General features: G+C 32.3%; 1 protein-coding gene across 1 annotated transcript; it reads left to right on the forward strand.

Annotated features, from left to right (window-relative positions):
• The first annotated feature begins 11993 nt into the window (after positions 1–11993).
• On the forward strand, positions 11994–18346 carry LOC108332532 (uncharacterized). Its single transcript, XM_017567838.2, has 3 exons — positions 11994–12168; positions 12388–12442; positions 18015–18346. The coding sequence occupies exons 1-3, from the start codon at positions 12084–12086 to the stop codon at positions 18175–18177; spliced, it is 303 nt and encodes a 100-aa protein (XP_017423327.1). The 5' UTR covers positions 11994–12083; the 3' UTR covers positions 18178–18346.
• Positions 18347–23119: the final 4773 nt, after the last annotated feature.

Consider the following 23119-nt stretch of genomic DNA (forward strand, 5'->3'; position numbering starts at 1 on the left):
TGATTTTTTTGAATTAGACATCTTGTATGAAAGATGTTCTCTCTTTGTGATAAGTGTTTTGGGCTTGGTTGACTATTAAGCACCCTTCTCACCATGAGAAGTTGACCCTCTTCAGCAAATGCTTCCTCTTTTTCCCCTTGCTCATTCTCACTCTCACTGGTAGGGGATTCACTTTCACTGCTATAGATGTCACTACCTCTTAAAATGATTGTTCTTTTGGTAGGACATTGAGCAGCGATATGACCCCTACCCAAACATTTAAAACACTTGATCTCACTAGTGTGAGTGTGTGAAGAGGATTCTTGTTTGGGTTTTTCAACTATCTTGGCTAGAGGTTTGAGGGGCTCTTTGTCTTTAATAATTTTCTGTTCAAAGGGGGATTGAAACCTTTAGCAGAAGCTTTTCTCAAAATTTTATTGTTCTACCTTTATACATATTTGGACAAGACTATCCAAATTTATTTAAGGTAGTAGTTCAACTCGATCTCTAATTTCAAAATTGAGCCCACTCAAAAATTTGGCCATTGTGAGTTCATATGTTTCTTCAATTTTTGCCCGTAACATGTATAGCTCCATCTTTTGTCTATATTGTTCCACAGACATTGATTTTTGTTGTAATCTTTGGAGCTTATCCATGAGTTCTCTATGGTAATAGGAGGGAATATGTCTCCTCCTAAGGGCATTTATCAGATCATTCCAATATTGTATTGGAGGATTATTGTGGCGCCGTCTCTCCTCAACTATGGCAGTCCACCAATACATGGCATACCCTTGAAAGCTGAGGGTAGCCAAAGGAACTTTTCTTTCTTCACTAATTTGGTGGCAAGCAAAAAGTTGCTCCACCTTCATTTCCCAATCTAGAAACGCTTCTACATGATCTTTTCCATAAAAATGAGACAAATTAATGTTGACTTCCCTAGGAGGAGGGGGTTTGTGAGGTTCTCGCCTATGCCTTCTTGAAGAAGAATGTTCTTCATAGTAGTCTCCTACCCGAAAACCTTCTCTCTCATGGTGGGACTCCCCACTCCTACTTCCTCTAGCTCGACTTTGCTCATCTCTCATGACTCTCAACTCATCTTGAAGGATGGTAATTTGTCTTTCTCTATCTTTTTGAGCATGTTCAATTTTTTTATCAGTATCAATTATCCACTGAGTTAGCTCTCTGAGTTGTTTTACAATTTCATTGAGAGTAGTTTGTTCCTCAGAGTCACTAATTCTTAGGGAATGACGTATAGACATCTTGTGATTGTAAAAGTTTTCTTGTGTTAAAAGAATCTTAGCTTTCACCAAAGAACAATTTCTAGGTAAGAGAGGTGAACCACTAGGGTTGCTTAAATACCAAGTCTTGCCTTGCCAAAAGTGTTCTAGGTTACTTACTTAGTTATTTTAACTTAAAATTACTTCTAAAATCACAAGAATTGGAAGCACTTAAGCAAAGAAAGCACTTTAGACTCTAAATTCGGACTCTAATGTGATAAGGCTTAGAGTTTAATCTCTTCTAGCTTAAATCACCCTAAAACGTGAAACAATCTAGGCAAAAGAAAGACTACTCCTATGTGAGAGCTCCTAAGTGAGGCTTGGAACTTTAGATCCAAGACACACTCACTATCTACCAATTTTAATTGAACAATGAGAACAAAGTGTTGCAAGTGATGGAAGAACACTTGTGAATTCTTCCAAATCACTTGCTTAATGGCCAATTACAAGGAATTGAAATGATGGAACAATTACAAGGTACATAAAATGGAAGGGAAAAAGTAAGAATGCAGCTTTCGCTTCTCAAAACAAAGAAACTAAGCTAATTTAAACTAATCTCGCAGCTGCCACTGGTGAATTCTTCTGCTGCACCAAGGTCGCAGATTTGACAATTCTAGTCGTGAACAAAAACTGCACCAGAGTTAAATGCGATGCTTGATTCTTCACCCACTCCACTTTCTATGATGCTACCTTGGATGTATAGGAGTCTGAGCTATATTACACCTACACAAAGCACCTTACACAGATCACAACAACACAATTTAAAGCCAGTACAACACTGTAATGCTGCCAGAGTTTGCAATCAAAGTGACAGTAACACAAGTCCTTTTATCAAACAGGTTGTGTGCAGGATGGCCAAGAATTCCAAAATCAAGCAATTAATCGGGTAGCAAACAAGGAGGCACCTCAAGATGATCCTATGATTAGTTCTAGAGTGGATTAAGAAAGCAAGAAAAGACCACAAGTTGAAAAGGAGCTTAAATCAGGGGTGCAATGCAGATGTTACAAACTGTTTGTGAAAATGCCACAAAGACATTTGAGTTTGGTGCAGAAATCTGACTTTGATATTTCAGTTTTCAAAATTGGTTGCCCTGATCCAGTTAGCTTCTTAATTTAATTCCAAACTCTTTTGAATGTTTTGAATTCTTTTATATGGACCTAAGCTTTTGCTACAACCCTCAAACAATAACTAATTCACCAATTCAGTGTTGATAAAATCTGCTGCAGCAACTAGTTTTGGCCAAAAATGTGCTTAAAATTGGATGAGTGAGATAGTGAAAATGCATAGAACTGTTTACGTTCGAATTAGTTTTGCACAAACATGTTTAATTGATGAATATAAACTTGTTTGAATGGTTTTTCTTGGCAGATTCAACTTACAACACAATTTGGCATATCCAGTTCATGTGCATTGCAAAATAAGCAACTCTAGTATCCAAATTTTAAAGGAGAGTTTCAAACAGCTTTTGGGCAATGAAAATGACTCCAAGGCAGCAATTAAAAGTTCCTCAAAGTAGCAGAACATTGTAATGGATGGTCAACAATGATCTAGGTGCTAAAACCAAAATTTAAACTCAAAATGCAGCTTAAACAAGGACAAATAGATCGGTCAACTGCTACATTAAGCTTGGAGTGTTTTCTTAAGGTGCAGCCAAGCTCTTGCATTGGCAATTCATAGCTTAACTAGTCTACACCTAACAATCACTCGACCAAACAAAAAATTTTACTTCTACACTAACATTACTGTTTTGAAACAGAGAAAAAAATTCATAGCCACTTTGAAATTCATTAACATACATCTGATGATACTAGCTAGCACCCGAGCTCTTTTTTTTTGGACATATCATTGCTCATTTGGTGTGCTCAACATGGATCATTCAGTGAGATGCACCAGAGAACTTTTCACTCAGCAGAATACAATGAAATATTTAACAATAAACCATAACCCATGACTTGACAAAATTGGATAGATTTTCAAAATAAAATGAGTCAAGTATCAAATTGAACCGAATGAAAATGATAATACCAACAAAACAAAGAAAAGCTGGACAGAAACACAGATTCAAAGAACCTAAAAACACATCCAGTGGTGGCAAAATTAATGAAATCGTTTGCATTCAAATCAGAAACATGAAAAGGAAAACGATGATAGTGGAGGAATGAAAGCAATTGGACTTAGCTTGGACGGAAGAACGTCATGGGTCTGAATACCACTTGATAGCTTCGTCCAGATGTGGAAACAACAAAGACCATCGTGAAAACTGAATCAGTGGAAGAAAACGGCACCTGACAGCGGAGTAGGTGTGATTTGGTGGCTGTTTGGAATGGAGGTAGTGCTTTAGTGAGATGGCTACAGCTCAGAAGACCTTCCATTCAAGGAAGGAAGCTATAAGGGTAAATGAATAAGAAAAGGAATGACTCTCGGTTGTAGAGAACATGGCTAGAAATTGCATCAGCAGAAATTCTCATATATTCCAAAAGTGATTTACAAATGAGGCTAAGGTGAATTTATAGGAGATTCACCTAGCCTTGTACGGTGCTGATGAAAGCCATAATATGTGGATCCCAATCCACGTGGCAAAGAATGGAAAATGTGTCATATTCTAGAAGATGCACGAAATACATGTGCGGAAAAGTAAAAGCAAACACATTGTTGCTTATTTCTCTTTGCTTGGACTTCTTGTATCCTTCCCCTTGTGCTGGTTTGGGCCATTCTGGATCATCTGATTGGGCTCTTGGCTTCCACTCAAAGCATGCAAAGAGCACTTGACCTTTTGGAGGGGAATCTTCAAGGTTTTGTTGGAGGTTTTTTACCATGCCTCGAGTGAGGGGACCTTGATGTGTCATGGTGTTTGGCCTTCGCGTATCACCTCGGTTCAGAACCGAGGTAAAAAGTGGTAGACTTTTTACCTCGTCTGTATATACCTCGGTTGCGGAACCGCTGCGGATAGGCAAAAATAACCGTTATCGTTTCACTTTACTGCACTAGTGATAAGTTTACTCAAAATACATCACTTGGTTTCAAATCGAATAAAAAATAAATCTTAATAAAGTCAACGATATATAATTTATTATATTCACTCTATTGATATAATTTATAAAACTCTAAGAAAATGATATTTTAAAAATGATGATAGTTTAAAAATAGTAAGACTCGATTATTTTAATATTAAATGATTTATTTGTAAATAATTTTGTTATAAACAAGTTTCATTATTTTAAAACGTATCATCTCTCTATAAAATTTTTTTCTAGAGTTTTCTACCTTCTCTCTAAGAGTTCTACATTTATAGCCAATCAATTTCTATCATAGAGCAAGTAAGTTTTGACTCATTTTTCCTTTCTTGTTCCTAATCTATTTTTAGAAGAAAGAATGGTCATTACATGTGTGGTCATGCTTCTCCTAGTCATTCTCAATTAATCTAGAGTTATAAGGACTCTATCTGTGTTTCAATTTGGTGTTTTGTTGGTTCGTCTAGAGATTCCTTGCGTTTCAAGCAATCGGCGAGATGTTCTTTGAGTTGAGAAGTTTTCTTGTGAGGTAAGGGAAGTTAGAATTCTTTCTTTAAGGTTGTGTTTGTATCATAAATTTAGTGGTATTTGTATGAATTATGGATGATTTTGAGAAATTGGTATGATTTGGTGTATACTATGTATGTTTAATTGATGATTTTGATAATATGATATGAAGTATAATTGGAACAGTGTGATTGTGATGTTTCCACTTTTATGATTGTGTGTTTGGGAGTGTTATTGTGGTTTTAATATGATTTTAAAGCATTTGAAGTAAGTAAGAGTCAATTACTTGGGTTTTAAGCTTAAAAAGTGAGGTTTGATGAGTGAGTTTGAGAAATAGGTATTAGAGTGAGAAGAAAAATTGTTTAGTACTATTATGAGGTTATTTAGGACTTGTGACAGATGTGTTTTGATTAAGAATTGATATGTAGCACTTAAGTGGTTCCTTGTTCAGGTTTCGAAGTGTTTTTAGTGTGCAAAAGGAGGTTTAGAGTAGTGGTATTTAAGAGTAAGAGGTGTGTATTGCTTTGGACATTTGGGAATTTATTAGGAGAACTATTATGACTTGTCTAAACTCTTGGTTAAGAGAAATATGAGGTAAAATGAATTAGTAATTGAAATGTTAAGTTTTGTATGGTTTTAAGTTCAATTTTTAGGAGTTTTGAATAATGAGATTGCAAATTAGAAGATATGGGCTATAGGTGATTATTTGTAATCTGTTATTGGATCTATTAGGACTTGTTCAAGTGGTTAGGTTGCAGAAATTTGGTGTATAAGGTGTAAATATGAGTTTAGGTGCTTCAGAGTGTCAAAAACGGTTTGATACAACTAATATTGAGTCTAATGATCAAATGGATACTTATTTTCACTTATCAATGTGTTTCCTATATCAATTCTAATGTTTAAGGAACCAACTTGATCAATAGAACAAGTTATGAGAGCATAAAAATCCATTTTTGAAGTGTTCTGGGTGTTGTCATGGGGCTTGGGTGCCTCCTGAGCGCCCTTGTTCCAAGGGTATGACACCCAAGCACCCCTTTTGGGGGAGCTGAGTGCCACTCTGCAGCTTGTTTTTTTTTTTAGTTTTCGGGGTCTCAAATTTGGGGTTTTGGATATCGGTTTTGGACGTTCTTTAGGTCGTTTTAGGGGGGGAGAGGGTTTTGACCCCTCCGGAACTGTTATTGAGGGTTTCAAAACTATTTTCCTTACCTAAATGTGAGTATCAAGATGGCATGAAGAAATTGTGTTATTTTGTGATTTCTGATGACTTGTAAGTGTGTTTCTAATCCTTTAATGTATGATCAGCAGTCTCATGTGGTATATTATGTGAATGTGAAGTGATCTCAATGGTTTTAAATGATTTCAATGTTTGGAAAGTTGATTCCAAGGTGAAACTTCTTGGTTTGGTTCAAGTGTGTTAGAATGAATGCAAATAGCTCAGTCTTGGGGGGTTTCCTAACACTTTAATGGTCATACATTATCAAATAAAGAGGTTTGACATTGTGACAGTAGCAGAAACTCTTAGTCTTGAGTGCTTCCAGTATGATCTAAGGCATGGAACACACTAACATTATGAGTGTGTGGTAGGGTGAAACTCATTGACAATGACTTTGCAAAGCAGTAGAGGCCACTACAAGTGCACAACCCGCCATAATTAGACATTCATTCTAAGTCCGGACAGTTGGTTTAGGTCTTTGCACTAGTAAAAACATCGTATGGTGTTTTTCGGCCTTTCACATCAAATTTGAGGTCGACATCATATCATGAGGCGTTAAATTGACGTCGAACATAGAACAATTCGATGTAAAGTAAATTAACGTCAAATTTTGTCAATATTTGAAATTAATCATTTTTTTTAATTAATTGTGATCTTTTTTTATAACTCTACTGAAAAGCAGAAAAAGAACAAATTTCAGTTTTTTGTATTTTATAAAGCATGAACTATGAATGTGTAGCGTAATATCAACAACAAACAACAATAACAAACAACAAACAAGTTCAATCAAACAACAACAACAAACAAGTTCAATCAAACAACAACAACAACAATAAACAAGTTCAACAAATAAGTTCTTCAAAACGAAAACGAAAACTAACCTCCAAAAGGTGGGTTCGTCTGAATAAAATGTTGCCACCAGTGAGAGAGAAAACAGAATGCGCCTATGAAGGACAAGAACACGAAAATAACCGGTCAAAACAAACGAAAATCATACCTAAAGTAGTTAATTAACATGCATTTGTAACAAATGAAAGAAAGATTACATGTGATGGTTGTCAAACTTCGTTTTAGAAAAGCTTGAGCAGAGAAGAGGGTATCTCGTACTAAGATAAAGTGAATGAATTTTCAATCTCCTGTTCAAATTTTTATTGAATTCGCTAACCTTTTAACGTCTAACGCTAGTACATTTGATGTTTTATATCCTTTCGACGTCTAATTCTAGGAAATTTGACATCATACGTAAATACATTTTCACCTTCGCGCCAAACATTTTCGCAAAATTTACCTAATATAACAAATTTGATGTCGAATTACAATTCTAAACGACGTCTAATAATTGCATTTATTTACAAAATTGCCACCGGTCATTCTTAACGATGGTTATTCAGTGGTTGAACGTTGAACGCATGACGTTATACGTCATTTTTGCACTATTGTTGTATGCTAAGATGCTTGAGTTGATCTATATTATATATATATGATTATTATGTGAATTGTTTTAACATATATGATGTATTGTTTTTGAATCTAGCTTACAATTTTTCTTGTGATTGTGTTTGTATGTTCTTTGTTTCTTCTCTTTGCTATGATCATCCGGTGGATGAACAGAAAGATCTTTTTGGAGCAGGCCTTGGACAGAGATGTTGTGGATGGCTATTTTCATTTTAGTTTCATTCTTATAGATAGTTTTGATTATACATGATTGTATATATATGAAGTCTCTTTTATAGTTATTAGATAATTATAATAACTTTATATTTTCGTTTGTCGACGACTGATATATTATATTAAATATGTGATGACTGTCACGTAAAGATATATTTTGGAATATGGTAGTATTTTATACCATAAAATCAAAACTACCGTCTAAACAATTTTTGGAATGACTAATTATCAACCTCAATCACCAAATATTTATTTTCTCTATTAATTTATGCTGCATTCGGATTTATTCTTTTTAAATTTATGAACCTATTTTTCTTCAGATACCTCAACACCTTAATTCAAAAAATTTTTCACATACGATAGTGTTGTCAGATTTTTTATTTTACTAGTATACCTCCTATGCTTTAGGTTCCACTCCATAATTTCATCTTAACTATCACTTGTCTCTCAACACTCAATTTCCATTTGGTAAAAAGGAAAGGATAGATGAGAAAAAGAAAATTATAAAAAAGTAATTAAGAGGATAGATGAATTAAAAATGAAAGTTGTTTGGTTAAGAAAAGTAAAGATGAACATGTAAGAAATAGAGAGAATGTAAGTTGCTTAGTTGGGAAAAAAGTATTTTTGATATTATTTTATTACAAATATTATCAGTATTACTACTTCTTTTTATAAATCTTTTATTATTATTAACACATCTTTTTATTATTAATATTATTACCATTTTATTATTAATACTTCTTCTATTTTTATTTTGAAGAAAAAATAAAATAATAGGTGCGTGAATAATAATAATAATAAAAAGAATATGACAAATAGACAAAAAAAAAAAGGAAGTAAAAGGGTTAAATTTTTACAAACCAATCCCTGGCCCGTCATATGTCCTCCCTTATGATCGATATAAATGGATAACAGGTCCACTATTCGATTGTAATAAAAAAACTATTTATTATTAGTCTTGTTATTTATCAGATATTTTTTAAAAATATTTGTAAATATTTTAAAATCTATAAATATTATGGATATTAATTTATTTTATAAATTTTTAAAATAAAACTTAAATAAAATTATAAAAAATATATAAAATATAATATAAATTGAAATTTAATTTTAATTAAATTTAATTTAAAAAATATAAATTCATTTTAATTTTAATTGAATTTAATTTAATAGAATATAAATTAAATTTAGTTTTACTTTTTTTAAGGTAATGAATACTCACGAATATAGACAGTATGATTGCCATATATATATATATATAAAAGATGAATAATTTTAACCCAATTAGTTCCATTTGATTGGATTAGATATTTCATTCTTAAAATGATATAACTATAATACGATATATAAACAATACTTATATAATAAAATATAATTAAATTTTTTTGTTAAACAGTTAATATTATGTTTATTTCATTATTGGATTTAATCAAATTCATCAGGTCTTTTAAACCTTTTAGCTAACATAATTTAATTAGGTATATTAATAAAATTAAACCAATTGAATGACTCATTTTAACCTGGAATAAAGTTGAGATAAATTTAGTAAGTTTCCAATATTAGGTGCAATCCTGGTATATATATAAAACTATCGATTTGACCTTCTTCGTATGGAGATTAAAAAAAACTCACATGACTAAAAAGAATTTCATTAAAAAAATTTCACGTACTAAAATATTCACAAAAACCCTCTCCATGAACTTTCTTTTTAGAAAAAAATATTTATTTTGAATATAAAAAATGTAATTAACTTTTAATTTATTACAAAATATTTCTAATTTGTTAAATAAGTATATACAAACATTTTAATTAGATTAACCTAAATCTTGTAAAAGGTTTTAATAAACTTGTTGCTTACTTATATAAAAGTTATGCAACAACATAGGACATTGAAATCCTTAATAACTAAACATATTTTTAAAACATATAAGATATTAATTTAATTTTGGTTTAATATCCAATTTTGTCTCCAATTTGATTCGGAAATCTCAATTTAGTCCCTCGTTAGAAAAGTAATTGTAATGGATCCTTACTTATAGATTTGTGAGTCAAGTTAGTCCCTTCCGTTAAATATAAACAAACGGAGTTAATGGGATTATGATGTGACAGTAATTAGTGCTTAGGTGTCAAAACGCAATTGTGTGCGTGCTTACGTGGTATTAAACCTAAATTTATATATGAAATGGTGAAAACCCGAGGTTCCTGGCTCCTAAAAAACCGCATCCCCAGCCGTTACCGTACACCCTTACACACCCACCTTCACCTCACTCACTACTCACTCACGCTCATTCTCACTCTCTTACTCTTCTTCTTCGTCTCGTCTTCGTCACCTTCGTTTCAATCACACCTTCTTTTTCGTCCGAATTGTCGCCCGCGAAATCATTTCGACCGAATTGCTCTTCGACCGTAACCACCCCCAACAAACATAACCCAATCAACACACAGGAAAGAACAGATCCAGCATTCACCCCTCACACTCAGATGTACACAACACATACTCGTCATTTTCAATCCCAGTAAAACATTGAATCAATCAATGCCAAATTAATCAGTAAATAAATTAAAAAAATGAGAAAAAGAGAGGGAAGAATGCTTCGGTCCGGTGGTGATGCTGGAGACGAAAGAACCCTTGAAAGAGAAATAGGAGAGCCCATCGCGGCAGCCTCGGTGGCGGCAGTTTCCGCCTCTGTGGTGGCAGCGACTATGGACGGAGAAGGGAGAGAACTTCCCGCGTGCGACGAGCGACGGAGGAGGAGAGATTTCGCCTCGATTGGCGACGGCTCCGATGGCTCGCGGCTGCCAGTCGGGTGGAGGTTTGGACGTGCGATGAAGACGAACCCCTCCCTGGGTTGCCGGTGTCGGAGAGAGCAGACGGGATCGGAGAAGCAGTGGCACGGTGGCTGGAGTTGACGAAGTAGTGACGCGAAAGAGGCGCGGTGGCCGGTTTGGCGGAGGGCTTTTCGCGGTAGACAGAAGGAGAGTGTGTCGGCCTCGCGCGCGAAGAAGAGAAGGCAGCGGCGCCGCGGTCGGCAGTGGTTCCGGTGGGGCCTGAGGTCGAAACGACGCAGTATCGGCGGTGGCTTCGACCGGTGGGAAGGGAGCGTCGGCGAAACCATGACCTGGTGTTTGTTTGTCCATGAGAAAGTGGGGGTTTCTGTTTTGTGTTGAAGAAGAGGAGATGAATTAGGGGTAAGGGCAGCTTTCTTAGCTTCTTTTGTTTGAAGTAGAGACGCTGTTGTGAATCTAGAAGAAGGAAGAAACCTGGTTTCTGATCTGAGAGGGAGCTGCCACGCAGACAATTGCATTTTGACACCTAACCACTAACTACTGCCACATCATCATTCCATTAACTCCGTTTGCTTATATTTAACGGAAGGGACTAACTTGACTCACAAATGTACAAGTAAGGATCCATTACAATTACTTTTCTAACGAAGGACTAAATTGAGATATCTGAACCAAACTGGGGACAAAATTGGATATTAAACCTTTAATTTTCCTGTGTAAAAAATCCATTTGTATTTAAATCAAAACTAAATAAAACATCTCAATTTGAAAGTTTAAAATAATAAGTTTATGAATAATATTTATTATTATTAATGTATGACTTGAATTTGTACATAAATTCGATTAATTATTTACTTTTATTTAATAACATAATAAAAAATATGATATAAAAATATTAATTTAAATATAATAAAATTATAATATATTAGATTATCTAATAAAATATATAATTATATATATATATATATATAAATATAAATGATATTATTTTTAATAATTAATTAAATTTTTTACTGTAGAACCAAATTCACTTCAACTCTAATCTTAACACTCTTAACTCTAATCTTAACACACTTGAAAAGAATTTTAAGAATTGAAAGTTTTATTTTTTATTTCTACTTAAAAATATATCTAAAAAGGAGTTTTTTCAAGCATCAAATACGACTAAGAATGAAGGATGTATCAAGTATTGATTTAAAACTAAAATCATGATTATTATTTTTATTCTAATGGTGCATCTATTTTAAAACGTAGGATGTGGTATAAATTAGCCCTCAATTGATTTTTTACAATTTTTAAATATTAAAGGGAATCAAATGATTAAAATATCATGATGAAAATAGATATAAAATATTTTGAAAAGCTTACATCTAGAAATAAATATGGAATAATTTTGAGACTTGGATTTTTTCAGTAGTTAAAATTTTATATTTATAATATAGATATTTATTGAAAGATAAAACCGATCTAATAATGAGATATTATTCATACTTTTATAGATTATATATAGATAACAAATATAATTTTATTTTCTTTCAGAAATACGTTTTAATACATAATAGAAAAGGGTATTTGCTTTTGCCAAAACCAACCGCACTGCACTTTCTCTGCTTCGCCGTCGCCTCCTCTTCCCAGCAATCATGGCAAAAAATAGGAATAATAAGAAGAGGAACGGCGTCGTTTCAATGGATACCACCGACGCATCCGTTTCGGAACAACCTCAAGGTACCCGATTCATCCGTTTCTCTTCCTCTTTTACTTTCTATGCTTTTGGTTCAAATAAACATTGAAAATAGTTGAGATTTTAATTCTTTTAATCTTTCACTGGAACTTAACTCCTGTCTTACAAATCTTATCCCTTTTAAACCATTGTTTTGCTTTAATTTTAAATTTTGGCTTCTACTTTCTTGTTGTGATTTAAAATTGAGATTTGTTTACTTGCAGCAATGGATACGTCAGAGTCAAGAGTTCAAAATGCGGTTTCCGGTGCTACCAATATGTAAGTAACTAATTGCTCTCTAGGTGATGAGAGATAGATGGTTAATTTTACTTTACTGTAGAGAGGTTTTATAATGATCTGATTTATGGATTTATTTCTCTAGAGTAAGCAGAGATAAATTAAGTAATCTTGATTATTGACGAGATAATCAGTTGTTAATATCAACACCTTATGATTTGTTATACATGCGAACCTTAATGCTTTGGTCATGGGTACTTGTGAATGTTGTCTGCATTTTTCCGAAATTATTGCCTGGGAGTACCGAACTCTGTAGAATAGTGTGTTGCATCTGTCATGTCCGAGACGTTTTTGGACATGCACTTTCACAATTATAATTCTTTCTTAACTCAGACACCTCTTTGACACTTCTTTAGACATCTTGACACAACTTGAACATGAGTAAGGAAATGAAGTTGATACTTATTCTTGGCTAAAACACTTCCTAGACAATACTGTAATAGAAAAGTAGTAAAGAAATTCAAATGAAACAATTTATGTAACATTCCAAAAATACAGTGTAAAACCATATTATAGAATACTTACACTTAATAAAACTACAATGTAGTTAAGAGGGGAAAGAGTACAGTTATGGCTGAACGGCCTTACTAAAATACTACAGAGTTTTTGAATTTACAAAAACGAGCTACTATGCCGAACGGTTCCAAAACTAAACTTTTAACCGAACGGTTATACAAAACAAAAATAACTCTCACTGCCGAACGGTCTCAAGGTTTAGCCTCAACCTCCACTTCTAAAGTTTCTTCCAACAACTCTTCTCCTTCTTCTCACATCCACAGGATGATCATTGCAACAGGAAGATTACAACCGAACGGCTATATAGATAAGACAGGAAAATAAGATAAGCTTATGTAATTTAATTAATTCAGTAAACATGTATTTCACATAAATCTGATATGATTCAATAGGTCAATCATACAACAACCAATTATACATTTTCAATCATAACCATACATCAATATAAGCAAAAACCGACCACTATCAGACTATCCGGACTGTATGAATTTTGTGTAGTTAGGACGTTTTTGCACCCGGGTGATGTAGTAGCTGGGATGCACTTAACAGCTGCCACTCGAGGTTAGTCCGGTAAAATTCGTCCATCTTAACTTATGGACTAGGACCTCCTGCCATTCTCACACATGATTTACTCCTCTCTACTTGAGAATGAGTAATCATAGAATATCACGATAAATGCCACCTTAGCATGACCACATTCATACTTTATCATTCAATAACCAAATTCTGAGATATTCCTCCCTGGAATACTCTTTCATAACTATACTATTTCATTCATTTCACAATTTAAATACCATCATACTTCATCATCAATACATTCAAACTGACCCAAGAAAATAATAACCCATCTTAGAGACAAGATCAAACGAGAGAATACCTCTTAAACTTATCTAACCGAACACTTAGTGTAAGACCGAGCGGTCTTTCACTTATCCACAGAATAGGACCGAACGGTCCATACGAGGCAAGACTCATCATAAGCCTAACAATTGTAATAATAATAAGAAACGTTTACTGGATACACAACAATTTTGGCCGAAGAGTCTTTACTAGACAGAACTCATGGAAGTTGGGTAATACTTTATAATACTTATATTTAAACCTAACTGACGATGATGAAAGTTTTTATTTGAACTAAGTTTTAAACCGAACACTACCAACTAGGGCCGAACACTCTTAATACCTAATGCAGATATATTACAGAATATTATAAGATCGAGCACTTAATTTGAAGCCAAGCACTACTGAGATCGAGTACTTGGTTTATGACCGAGCACTATTGAGACCGAGTACCTGGTCTATGACCGAACACTACTGAGACTGAGTACCTGGTCTGTGACCGAGCACTACTGAGACCGAGTACCTGGTCTATGACCGAACGCTTACTTACAAATATACTAAGATAAAACCGATCGGTCATTAACTGAAATTCTCCACAGAAGAAGAATTCAGTTTAGACCGAACGTTCGAAGGAAAACTGAATGGTCAATAATGACTCTCGGTGACAAATACAGGATTACTCAGAAAACTACAGATTTGAGATCAAACCCTACACCAACTCACTTCACATTATTCATAAATCATCCACTCATATAAACAACCATGCAGTAACACCTATATTTCATATTCATCAAATGATCAAACAAACATACAACCATTCATAACAAAGAATCATAATCAAATTATATAAGCTTCCCTTACCTCTAAATATAGCTGAACGCTCACAGTTGAAGTATGTTGATCACCACTACCACTCTTATACACTTAGAGCTCACCGATTTTAAAACTAAACCAAATACAAGACCAGAATTGCTATCAGAATGAGATAATACACTCATGCAACCAGAATTTGGGTTTGCATGTGACAGAAAAATGAACGTTCTAAGAAGAGAAGTACTCACCAACTTAAACCACAACTTGATCGGTGCAAAGTGTAGCTCTTGGCACCAGAAATACTCAGGCGTTGCCTGAATGATGATCGGAAGAAGAAAAGGATGAGAAATCGTAGAGAGAAGATGGAGATTGTAGAGAGAAGGAGGAGAAAATGGAAGGTTTCAGAAGGTTGAAGATGAAGGGTGCATGTAGAAAAGTGGCACGAAGTTTGAAATTTCGCCTTAAATACTACCGTCACTAAAACCGATCGGCCACTTAGCGCTGCACACCTATCTTCCACTATCTGAAGCTCTGATACCCTTCCATTGACACCTGGCTTCCACTCACACGAAATTTAAGGGTTCTGACAATTTATATTATAAATAATGCATGACTCTTTTTTTCAAGCTTGTCTTTATAAAACTTAACTAGTTATTTTAACTATTAAGATGCATGTTTCTTATTTAGAGTTACTTTGTGAAAGATTTTATTACGGGAAACTGTAACACATTTGTTTTTATAGTTTGAAAATTCTGAATTGAGATTTTTGTCTCATTGATTATATATATTAGCGGTGTTGCCTTATCCTATATTTTGGATGTTAGCAATGTTCCGGTGTCTGTGATAGTGTCATGTCCGATGAATGCCTTACAGATTATTGCAATTGAGTCCTGGCATAACCTTTTTTCTGTGCAATAGAAGGGTATGAATATTGCCTTTCCTTTTGGCCTTTATTCTCACTCACTCAAATGCATGGTTTTAGATTGTGGTTATGATTATATTGGGAATATCATAGTAGTGGTTTGCAATTGCTGTTGCGATATGGTTGAGTAGATTTTAACTTCTCAGCAAACTTACCAATTGATGTTGCTTATTGATAAATCAAGTCATCTTTATAGCGATTTGCACTAGTTGGACAATTTAGATATTCATTAATTAAGACTTAAAAAACTTTAAATCAATATTGAAGCAAAGACAATAAATACTATCCTACAATTGAAACAACAAATTGAATAAGATTTATATAGTTTTTCTAAAGGACTTGCAAGCTTATAAAAACTGATTAAAAGGGTATAAAGATGTCACCATGGTTGGGTTTCATGAACTGGACACAATAGTTTCCAAAACTTTAATTATAATTTCGAATATAACTCTTACAATGTTTGGATTAAATGAATTTCACAAAGAGGTTAAGCCAATATTTGTTTGATAAGCTATTTGTATAACCGAAAAGTAATCATAGACACTTTTATACTAATTTACTAACTCAAATTGAGCTACATCTAGTTTTACTTCAAGTAACTTATAAAGGATTCCTGTCTAAACTTATTACAACAATTATTTCAACTTCTTCTGGTTCACGAGTTCATCAAGTCACTCCTGCTGACTAACTTTCTCAATCTCTTCCTGAAATTATGAAATTGAGTATTCTTTCACACAAAGTCACTCCAAAGTGTCATGAGTATTGTTTTCTTTGTCACTCTTGACTTACAAACAAGAGTTTGATGGAAACAAGATCAACTCTTAGAAGAGAGGATTTACAAATAAGACTACTCCTGAAAAGACACCAACTTCAGTAAGTGGATAATTTACTGGTAAAAGCTCTTTCTTAAACTAGAAGACGTAGGTAGACTGTTTAGTGTTCACTTTTTTATGTCAAGATTTTTGTGTGCAATCTTTTTGCATGAATTGGACGTGATTCTCTTTTATTTTTTTGGTAATATTCCAGTGGTCCTTGCATGAGTTTGAGCATCTCCTTGTATAGGCATCTTAGATATGACTGGTGGAGCTTGCATGTGTTTCTTCATAAGGTTTTGAGCTTTCCAAAGTGAGGTTTGCACCCACTTATATACTCTAAATTGGCTTTATATCTGTCGATGTGGGACTTTCAACACATTTCCCTCACGCCGAGGTATATACATCTCGAGCGTGAGACTAGACATTAATGGGTGGTCCGCTAGTGGCTCGATAGCGGATGGAACAACATGTCCAACAAACAACAAATATCACTAGGATAGGCTCTAACTATAGCTATGATATCATGTTAAAAAGTGTACTTTAAGCCTAATTCAACCCCACAAAATTGGCTTGTAAAGTAAGGTTTGCACCCATTTATATACTCTAAATTAACCTTATTTTTAGTCGATGTGGGACTTCCAACAAGATGTGTGTTTGACCTTTTTCATGTTTTTTCCAGAAAGTTAGTTGCATGGCGAAGCATGTAAGTCTCATGACACGAGATAACATGCTTTTGTGTGTAGAGGGTTGTAGGAAGTCATTTGTTGACATAGAACATGTTACTTTTTATCAAAATAAACCTCAAATTCAGGATGGTCAACCTGTATTGTTTATAGACAGTCTGCCAGTGCTTTGAGCTTACACGTCTTGTGCTACAAGGCTTTGTCTATATGTAGAAGTTTCTTGTGAGCTCTTAGATGGTAGATGGCTTGACGTATATGACCTAATAGATGTTTGAATATGGCTTGCGTGTTTTTGTTCAGCTTTAAGTCTTTGCAATTACTAGTAATACATGATAATTAATAGTAGGGATTGCCTTACTATGTAAGAGATTATGTGTATTAGATTGTTCGGGGCCAACAAACATAAAGTAAGTTCTATTCTTAATGCCAGTTTGCTGAGTTGATGGATTGTCTATGTTGTTGAACAAAACATGACAGATTTTCTTTGAGTGTTGCTTAAGGTTCATGTAATAGATTTTATTAATTGCTTTCAATTACTAAAAATATTCAGTTATTTACGTTTTTACTTTTAAGAATAAAAGAACTTATGATCATTTCTCATTAACCAATATCATAAAATCACTAACATGGTTACTCCTTAACCAGTGTCATCAAAAGCACCAATAAGCATTGGTTTATACTTTCGAGTATAAATTATACTTTTTGTTTCATTAACTATTGTCACTAAAACGCTTATTAAATTGTTTCTCCTTTGATACTTTTGCTCTGTTTGCCCCTCAAGTATGGGCAGAGGTCTTGTGCCGGCTAAAGAGTTTCATCCCTTTGAGTCTATTTAACTCTGGCACCTCAAATAAGGATCACCTGCTTCATGTTTTCCATATATTTGCAAAAAGATATGACGTGGCCGCTCTCTTAATATTTTCTTCTTCTAAACTGCCTTTAACTATTGATCTCTTATAAAACAGGAAGATGAAGCAGAAAGGAAGGCCAATGAAGAGATCAAAAAATGTCCGAAAGATGAAAGCAATAGCCAAAGCTGTATCCTCTAACGAGAAGTCCATTGAGAAGGTGTCGAAGAATGAAAACAAAAGAAGTAGAGTTAAATCTGCAAAATCACTCTATGAATGAACGATCAAGTGCCTCATATCACTTGAAGAAAGTTTGATATATCAAGATACATGCCTTTTAAATTTAATGTAGCTAGATATAATTAATTATTAGTTTAAGAGTTCTTTTTAAGAATGAAGTTCCTTTCTTGTTGCATCCTTATGGTAATTATGATTTATAGTTTTATGTACTTTCTTTCTGCTGTCTAAATGATGTTAAGGTAAAGTCATAGCTCCGTTTCTACTATTAAGCATTTGAGTTCATTCACAGCCCAATAATCCAAGTGAAGCAAACCAGAATAAATTATATGGTTTTTGAAATTTATTTTTCAAGGTTCCAATAACTTAAATTTAGTAGACAATGAAAATTATTATTCTTTTTTTACTTTTCTGTCTTAAAAGTAATTATGAGAAAAACTTGTACTATATTTTAGTTCATAAATGATTACATCTTAAGAAAACGATGAGGTATAATTGAAATAAGATAAATAAAAATAGGCCCCTTTAAAGATATACAAGATACAATGTTTTGATGGAGAAAAATAAAGTGCGTGTAAACAAATGCCATCTTCATTTGCGTTAACACATTGTTCATATATATATATATATATATATATATATATATATATATATATATATAACTATAATTTGAGGGTTACTCTCTACACCATCCTAGATTACTACCCTATATTGCTCGTTGTATCACTATATTTTTAAAAAATTCAAAACCTATCTTTTATATTTTAAAAAATCTTACACCCCCACTTTTTTTCTTCAACGAATGTCGATATTTATTGAAGAAAAAAATTCTTCAACGAATGTAGCCACATTCGTTCAAGATTTATACTTTTTTTTTAATTTTTTTTTAGTTTTTAGTTTATTAATTTATTGTATTTTAAATTAATATATAAATATTATTTAATTTTTTTTAAAATTTTTTACGTAATTATATATAAAATAATTTTATTTTATTTAATGAAATAATTATTATTAATTTAATTAAATCATATTATTTTTTAATTAATTATAATAAACGGATATACCACGTCCGTTAACGGATGTGGTGACCTTGTTCAATTTTTTTTTTTAGTTTATTAAAATATTATATTTTAAATTAATTTATAGGTTATTTAATTTTTTTTATAATATATTATGTACATAAATTTTATTTTATTTAATGAAATAATAATTATTAATTTAATTAAATTGATTTTTATTTTATTTAATCAATTTAAAGTAAAAACTAAAAGAAAAAGTACACCGCTTAAACTGATGTGGCCAATCCGTTAACAGATATGACATATCGTTAACGAATATGACATATTCGTTTATTATAATTAATTAAAAAATATAATAATTTAATTAAATTAATAATAATTATTTTATTAAATAAAATTAATTTATATATAATTATGTGATAAATATTAAATTTTTTTAAATAATATCTATATTAATTTAAAATATAATAAATTAATAAATTAAAAACTAAAACAAGTTAAAAGATAAGCATAAATCTTGAACGGATGTGGCCAAATCTGTTAGCGGATGTGACATATCCGTTGAAGAATTTTTTCTTCAACAAAATCGACATCTATTGAAGAAAAGAAGTGAATGTGTAGAATTTTTTAAAATAGAAAAGATAATTTTGTAATTTTTTAAAAATGTGGTGGTTCAGGGAAATTGGGGTGGTGTAGGCAGTAACCCTCCTATAATTTATATGAACACAGTTTGAATAAAAAGTTATTTCTATTCTTTTAGCAATGGATTAATTAAATTTCTATCTATTTTTTTTACTAAAAGATTTCTATTTTCACCTTTTTTTTTCTTTGATCACTTGCCTAGTTTCTTTCGTGCGTTATATTTGGCGTCTCCTTAAGAAGCGGTTATATGCTGCATGGGTCGCTTGTTTTTCATTTGTTAGACTCTGATACCTGTTGTTTTTTTCACAATTCTCTTTGGGTTTCTCGCTGAGAGCTTCAATGGGTTCTTCATCCCCTTCTTCATCCTTCTCTTCTTCCTCTGCTTCATCTTCTTCTACAGTGAACAACCCCAGCAGCTGCATGCACTGCAACTCCAACATTACAACCTTGGTTAACGGGTGGCCTCTTGGTGATGGTACTGTAGCTCAACTCTGCCACCGATGCGGGTACCTTCTTTTTCTTTACTTATAGTAAATAATCTTTTCTTCTTTCTTTCTTTCACTTGTTTCTTCAATACATGTACATTTTCTAATTGATTATGTTTGATCTTTATGAGTTCTTGATGGGTTTATGAGACCTAGCCACTCTACATATAAATCTTGGAGATCATTTTGTTATTGGGTGTTATTCAATCACAAAAAAACTTCAGATATAAGTGTGAAAAGGGTATTTCACATTCCCATCATGGCCTAGTATTCATGCATTGTTACGACATTTAAAAGCTTTATCATAACATTCATCAAGTTCTCTAGTTTAGCCATCTAAAAGCTTTATCTTTATAATTAAGATATGAAAAGTTTCACAATGAAAGCGTTCATGATAGATTCAAGTAAATGGGTGAGACACAAGATGTGAGTCTCAAGACAAATGTTTTTCTTCTGAAAATAACAAAAATGATATTTTTTTGTATTTAATTCTCAATAAAATGTATGAAAACTGAAAACCGTGATATGTATAGAAAAAAATTCAATAAAATTTACTATTGAAAATGTAGCATATTCTATCAAGAAGGAACCTTTTGTGAGACATTTCACAGGAACTGTACGGGATGGTTAGAGTGTGCAGTTTGCCTGAAGGTAAGGTTGGTCCATTTTGAAAGTCTTTATTTTGAAAGTGTATGTTGAAGTAAGAAGTGTTGAGTTGATTTTTCAGAAGTTGCATACTAATTGCATTGCGTCAAGGTCAGAAGTTCACTTCAAGTTGTTTGGAAGACTTTGTTGCAACGTTTGTGCAACGAAACTCATACGAAGATGAATATTGCCTTTCTGTTGCTATGCTTTCTATAAGCTCAAATCTATGATACAGATGTTGTTGTCAATCTTATCATTCCTCACTACTTGCTTCAGTAACAGACATGATATGATATCATATATTCTTTCATGATATGATATGATACAGCTCGCTTATATTCTATATAAGTAAATTGATTTATTCACGTATGCTAATATAATTTATACTTACCAAATATAAATAATCACAATGAACAATCATTCTGATTTTTTAAACGGTGTCTGTCAAAGATATAGATAAACATACAATAATGTTATAGTAAAAGTTGAAATTTGGTGAAGTAAAAAATAAGAAAAAATCCAAAACTGTTTTCGACTTATTGTTAGAAAAATAAATTAATATGTTTTCCCGACAAAAGAATATAATTCTTTTTAGCTTTAGTTTAATTCTAAATTAGTATATATGTATATACGAGTTTTGATAACGATTAAAACAGATTTTTTTTATCATGATTTTAATCTGTTATTTAAACGATCATCGTTAAAAATATAGACAGTTCAAAAATATTTCGAGACAATTCAAAATATTTAAATATTTCAAAATTATAAAAAATAACTTAATGCTTTTAGATACAATGATTGTTGCTTTTTAAAATTTTAAAAGTGAATTGAAGTGAAAATTAATATATATGAAAGTTAAAAGTGGGTTATATATATATATATATATATATATATATATATATATATATTTATATATATATATATATATATATATATATATATATATATATATATATAATCTTATTATTATCATTTTGATAACCGGCTTGTACAAAACAATTAATTAGTGATGTAATAGCCAAACTCAGCTCCTTGTTTATCCATAGTAAAACTATTTAGATAAATTAAATTATAATATAAAAAGTAAATAAATGATACAATATAAATATTTTAAGGGAAATTCATGTGACCTTCGTGTTGACAGTTGATTTACTACTCAATGTATTATGTTCATTAAAAGCACTAAAATTAAACATTCAATGTTAAAAAATATGACATTTATTCAAGGTGAGTAAGTGTAAAGTCCATTAAAATTATCTATTTTAATAAATAGTAGTATTTTTTTTAGTAATAAATTTATTTGTGAATGAAAAATATAACTAATAAGTTTATATACAAAATAAAATGTGATAAGCTAAACAAAAATTTACACAACTCAAATGGTAAACACCTCCTAATACTAATACTAGGGACATGGGTTCAAAATTAGTAAAATACATTTCTCCAAAAATATATTTTTCTAAAATAAATAAATTAAATATATATATATATATATATATATATATATATCAAAACAAAGGACAAAACAACTTTTGGTGGTGCAAAGCCAAACTCTTTCAAAACTAGTTGAGGAACACTTTTTGGAACGTCTCTGGTGATCATTATTGTTAATTTATTTTGTGATATATTCATTTTGTATGATTTCTGTGATAATTGTATTTTATTATATTGGATTTGAATTTATGCATCTGAACATGATATGAGTATTATGGGAATATTTTATAATGGTATAGTATGAGTTGAGGAATATGAACATGATATGAGTCTTGTGGAGAGATTATGTAATGACATGGTATTATTGTATATGTTGATGTTGATGGTCCTGTTGTTGGAGGTTATCCTGATACTCTAATAATCATCCGATCTCAAGTAGAGAAGGATGAATTATGTGGTGAGAGAGGCAAGAGGTCCTGGTCTATGTGCCGATTTTTGGACATAGTGTTGAGGACTAACCTTGTGGATGATATGGAGTATTTTGGAAGTGTATTTGTAAGGAGAAGTAGAGGTCATCACAAGTGCATAACTTCCCGTGACCGCTCATCAACGTATCATCCGGATGAGTGTCTATTAGGGATTGTGGTGTGATGGGATGAGTGTCTATTAGGGATTGTGGTATGATGGGATGAGTGTCTATTAGGGATTGTGGTATGATGGGATGGGTGTCTATGGTGCGATTGTTGTATGATGGGATGAG

Source organism: Vigna angularis, chromosome 11, assembly GCF_016808095.1.
Source record: "Vigna angularis cultivar LongXiaoDou No.4 chromosome 11, ASM1680809v1, whole genome shotgun sequence".
NCBI classification, from domain to species: Eukaryota; Viridiplantae; Streptophyta; class Magnoliopsida; order Fabales; family Fabaceae; genus Vigna; species Vigna angularis.

What these genes read in the sequence shown, in the direction of transcription:
- LOC108332532 (XM_017567838.2), top strand. Translation starts at nt 12,084, where the DNA reads ATGGCAAAAAATAGGAATAATAAGAAGAGGAACGGCGTCGTTTCAATG. An exon ending in CGTTTCGGAACAACCTCAAG is followed by an intron (nt 12,169 to 12,387) that starts GTACCCGATTCA and finishes GTTTACTTGCAG; the next exon opens with CAATGGATACGTCAGAGTCA. An exon ending in GTTTCCGGTGCTACCAATAT is followed by an intron (nt 12,443 to 18,014) that starts GTAAGTAACTAA and finishes CTTATAAAACAG; the next exon opens with GAAGATGAAGCAGAAAGGAA.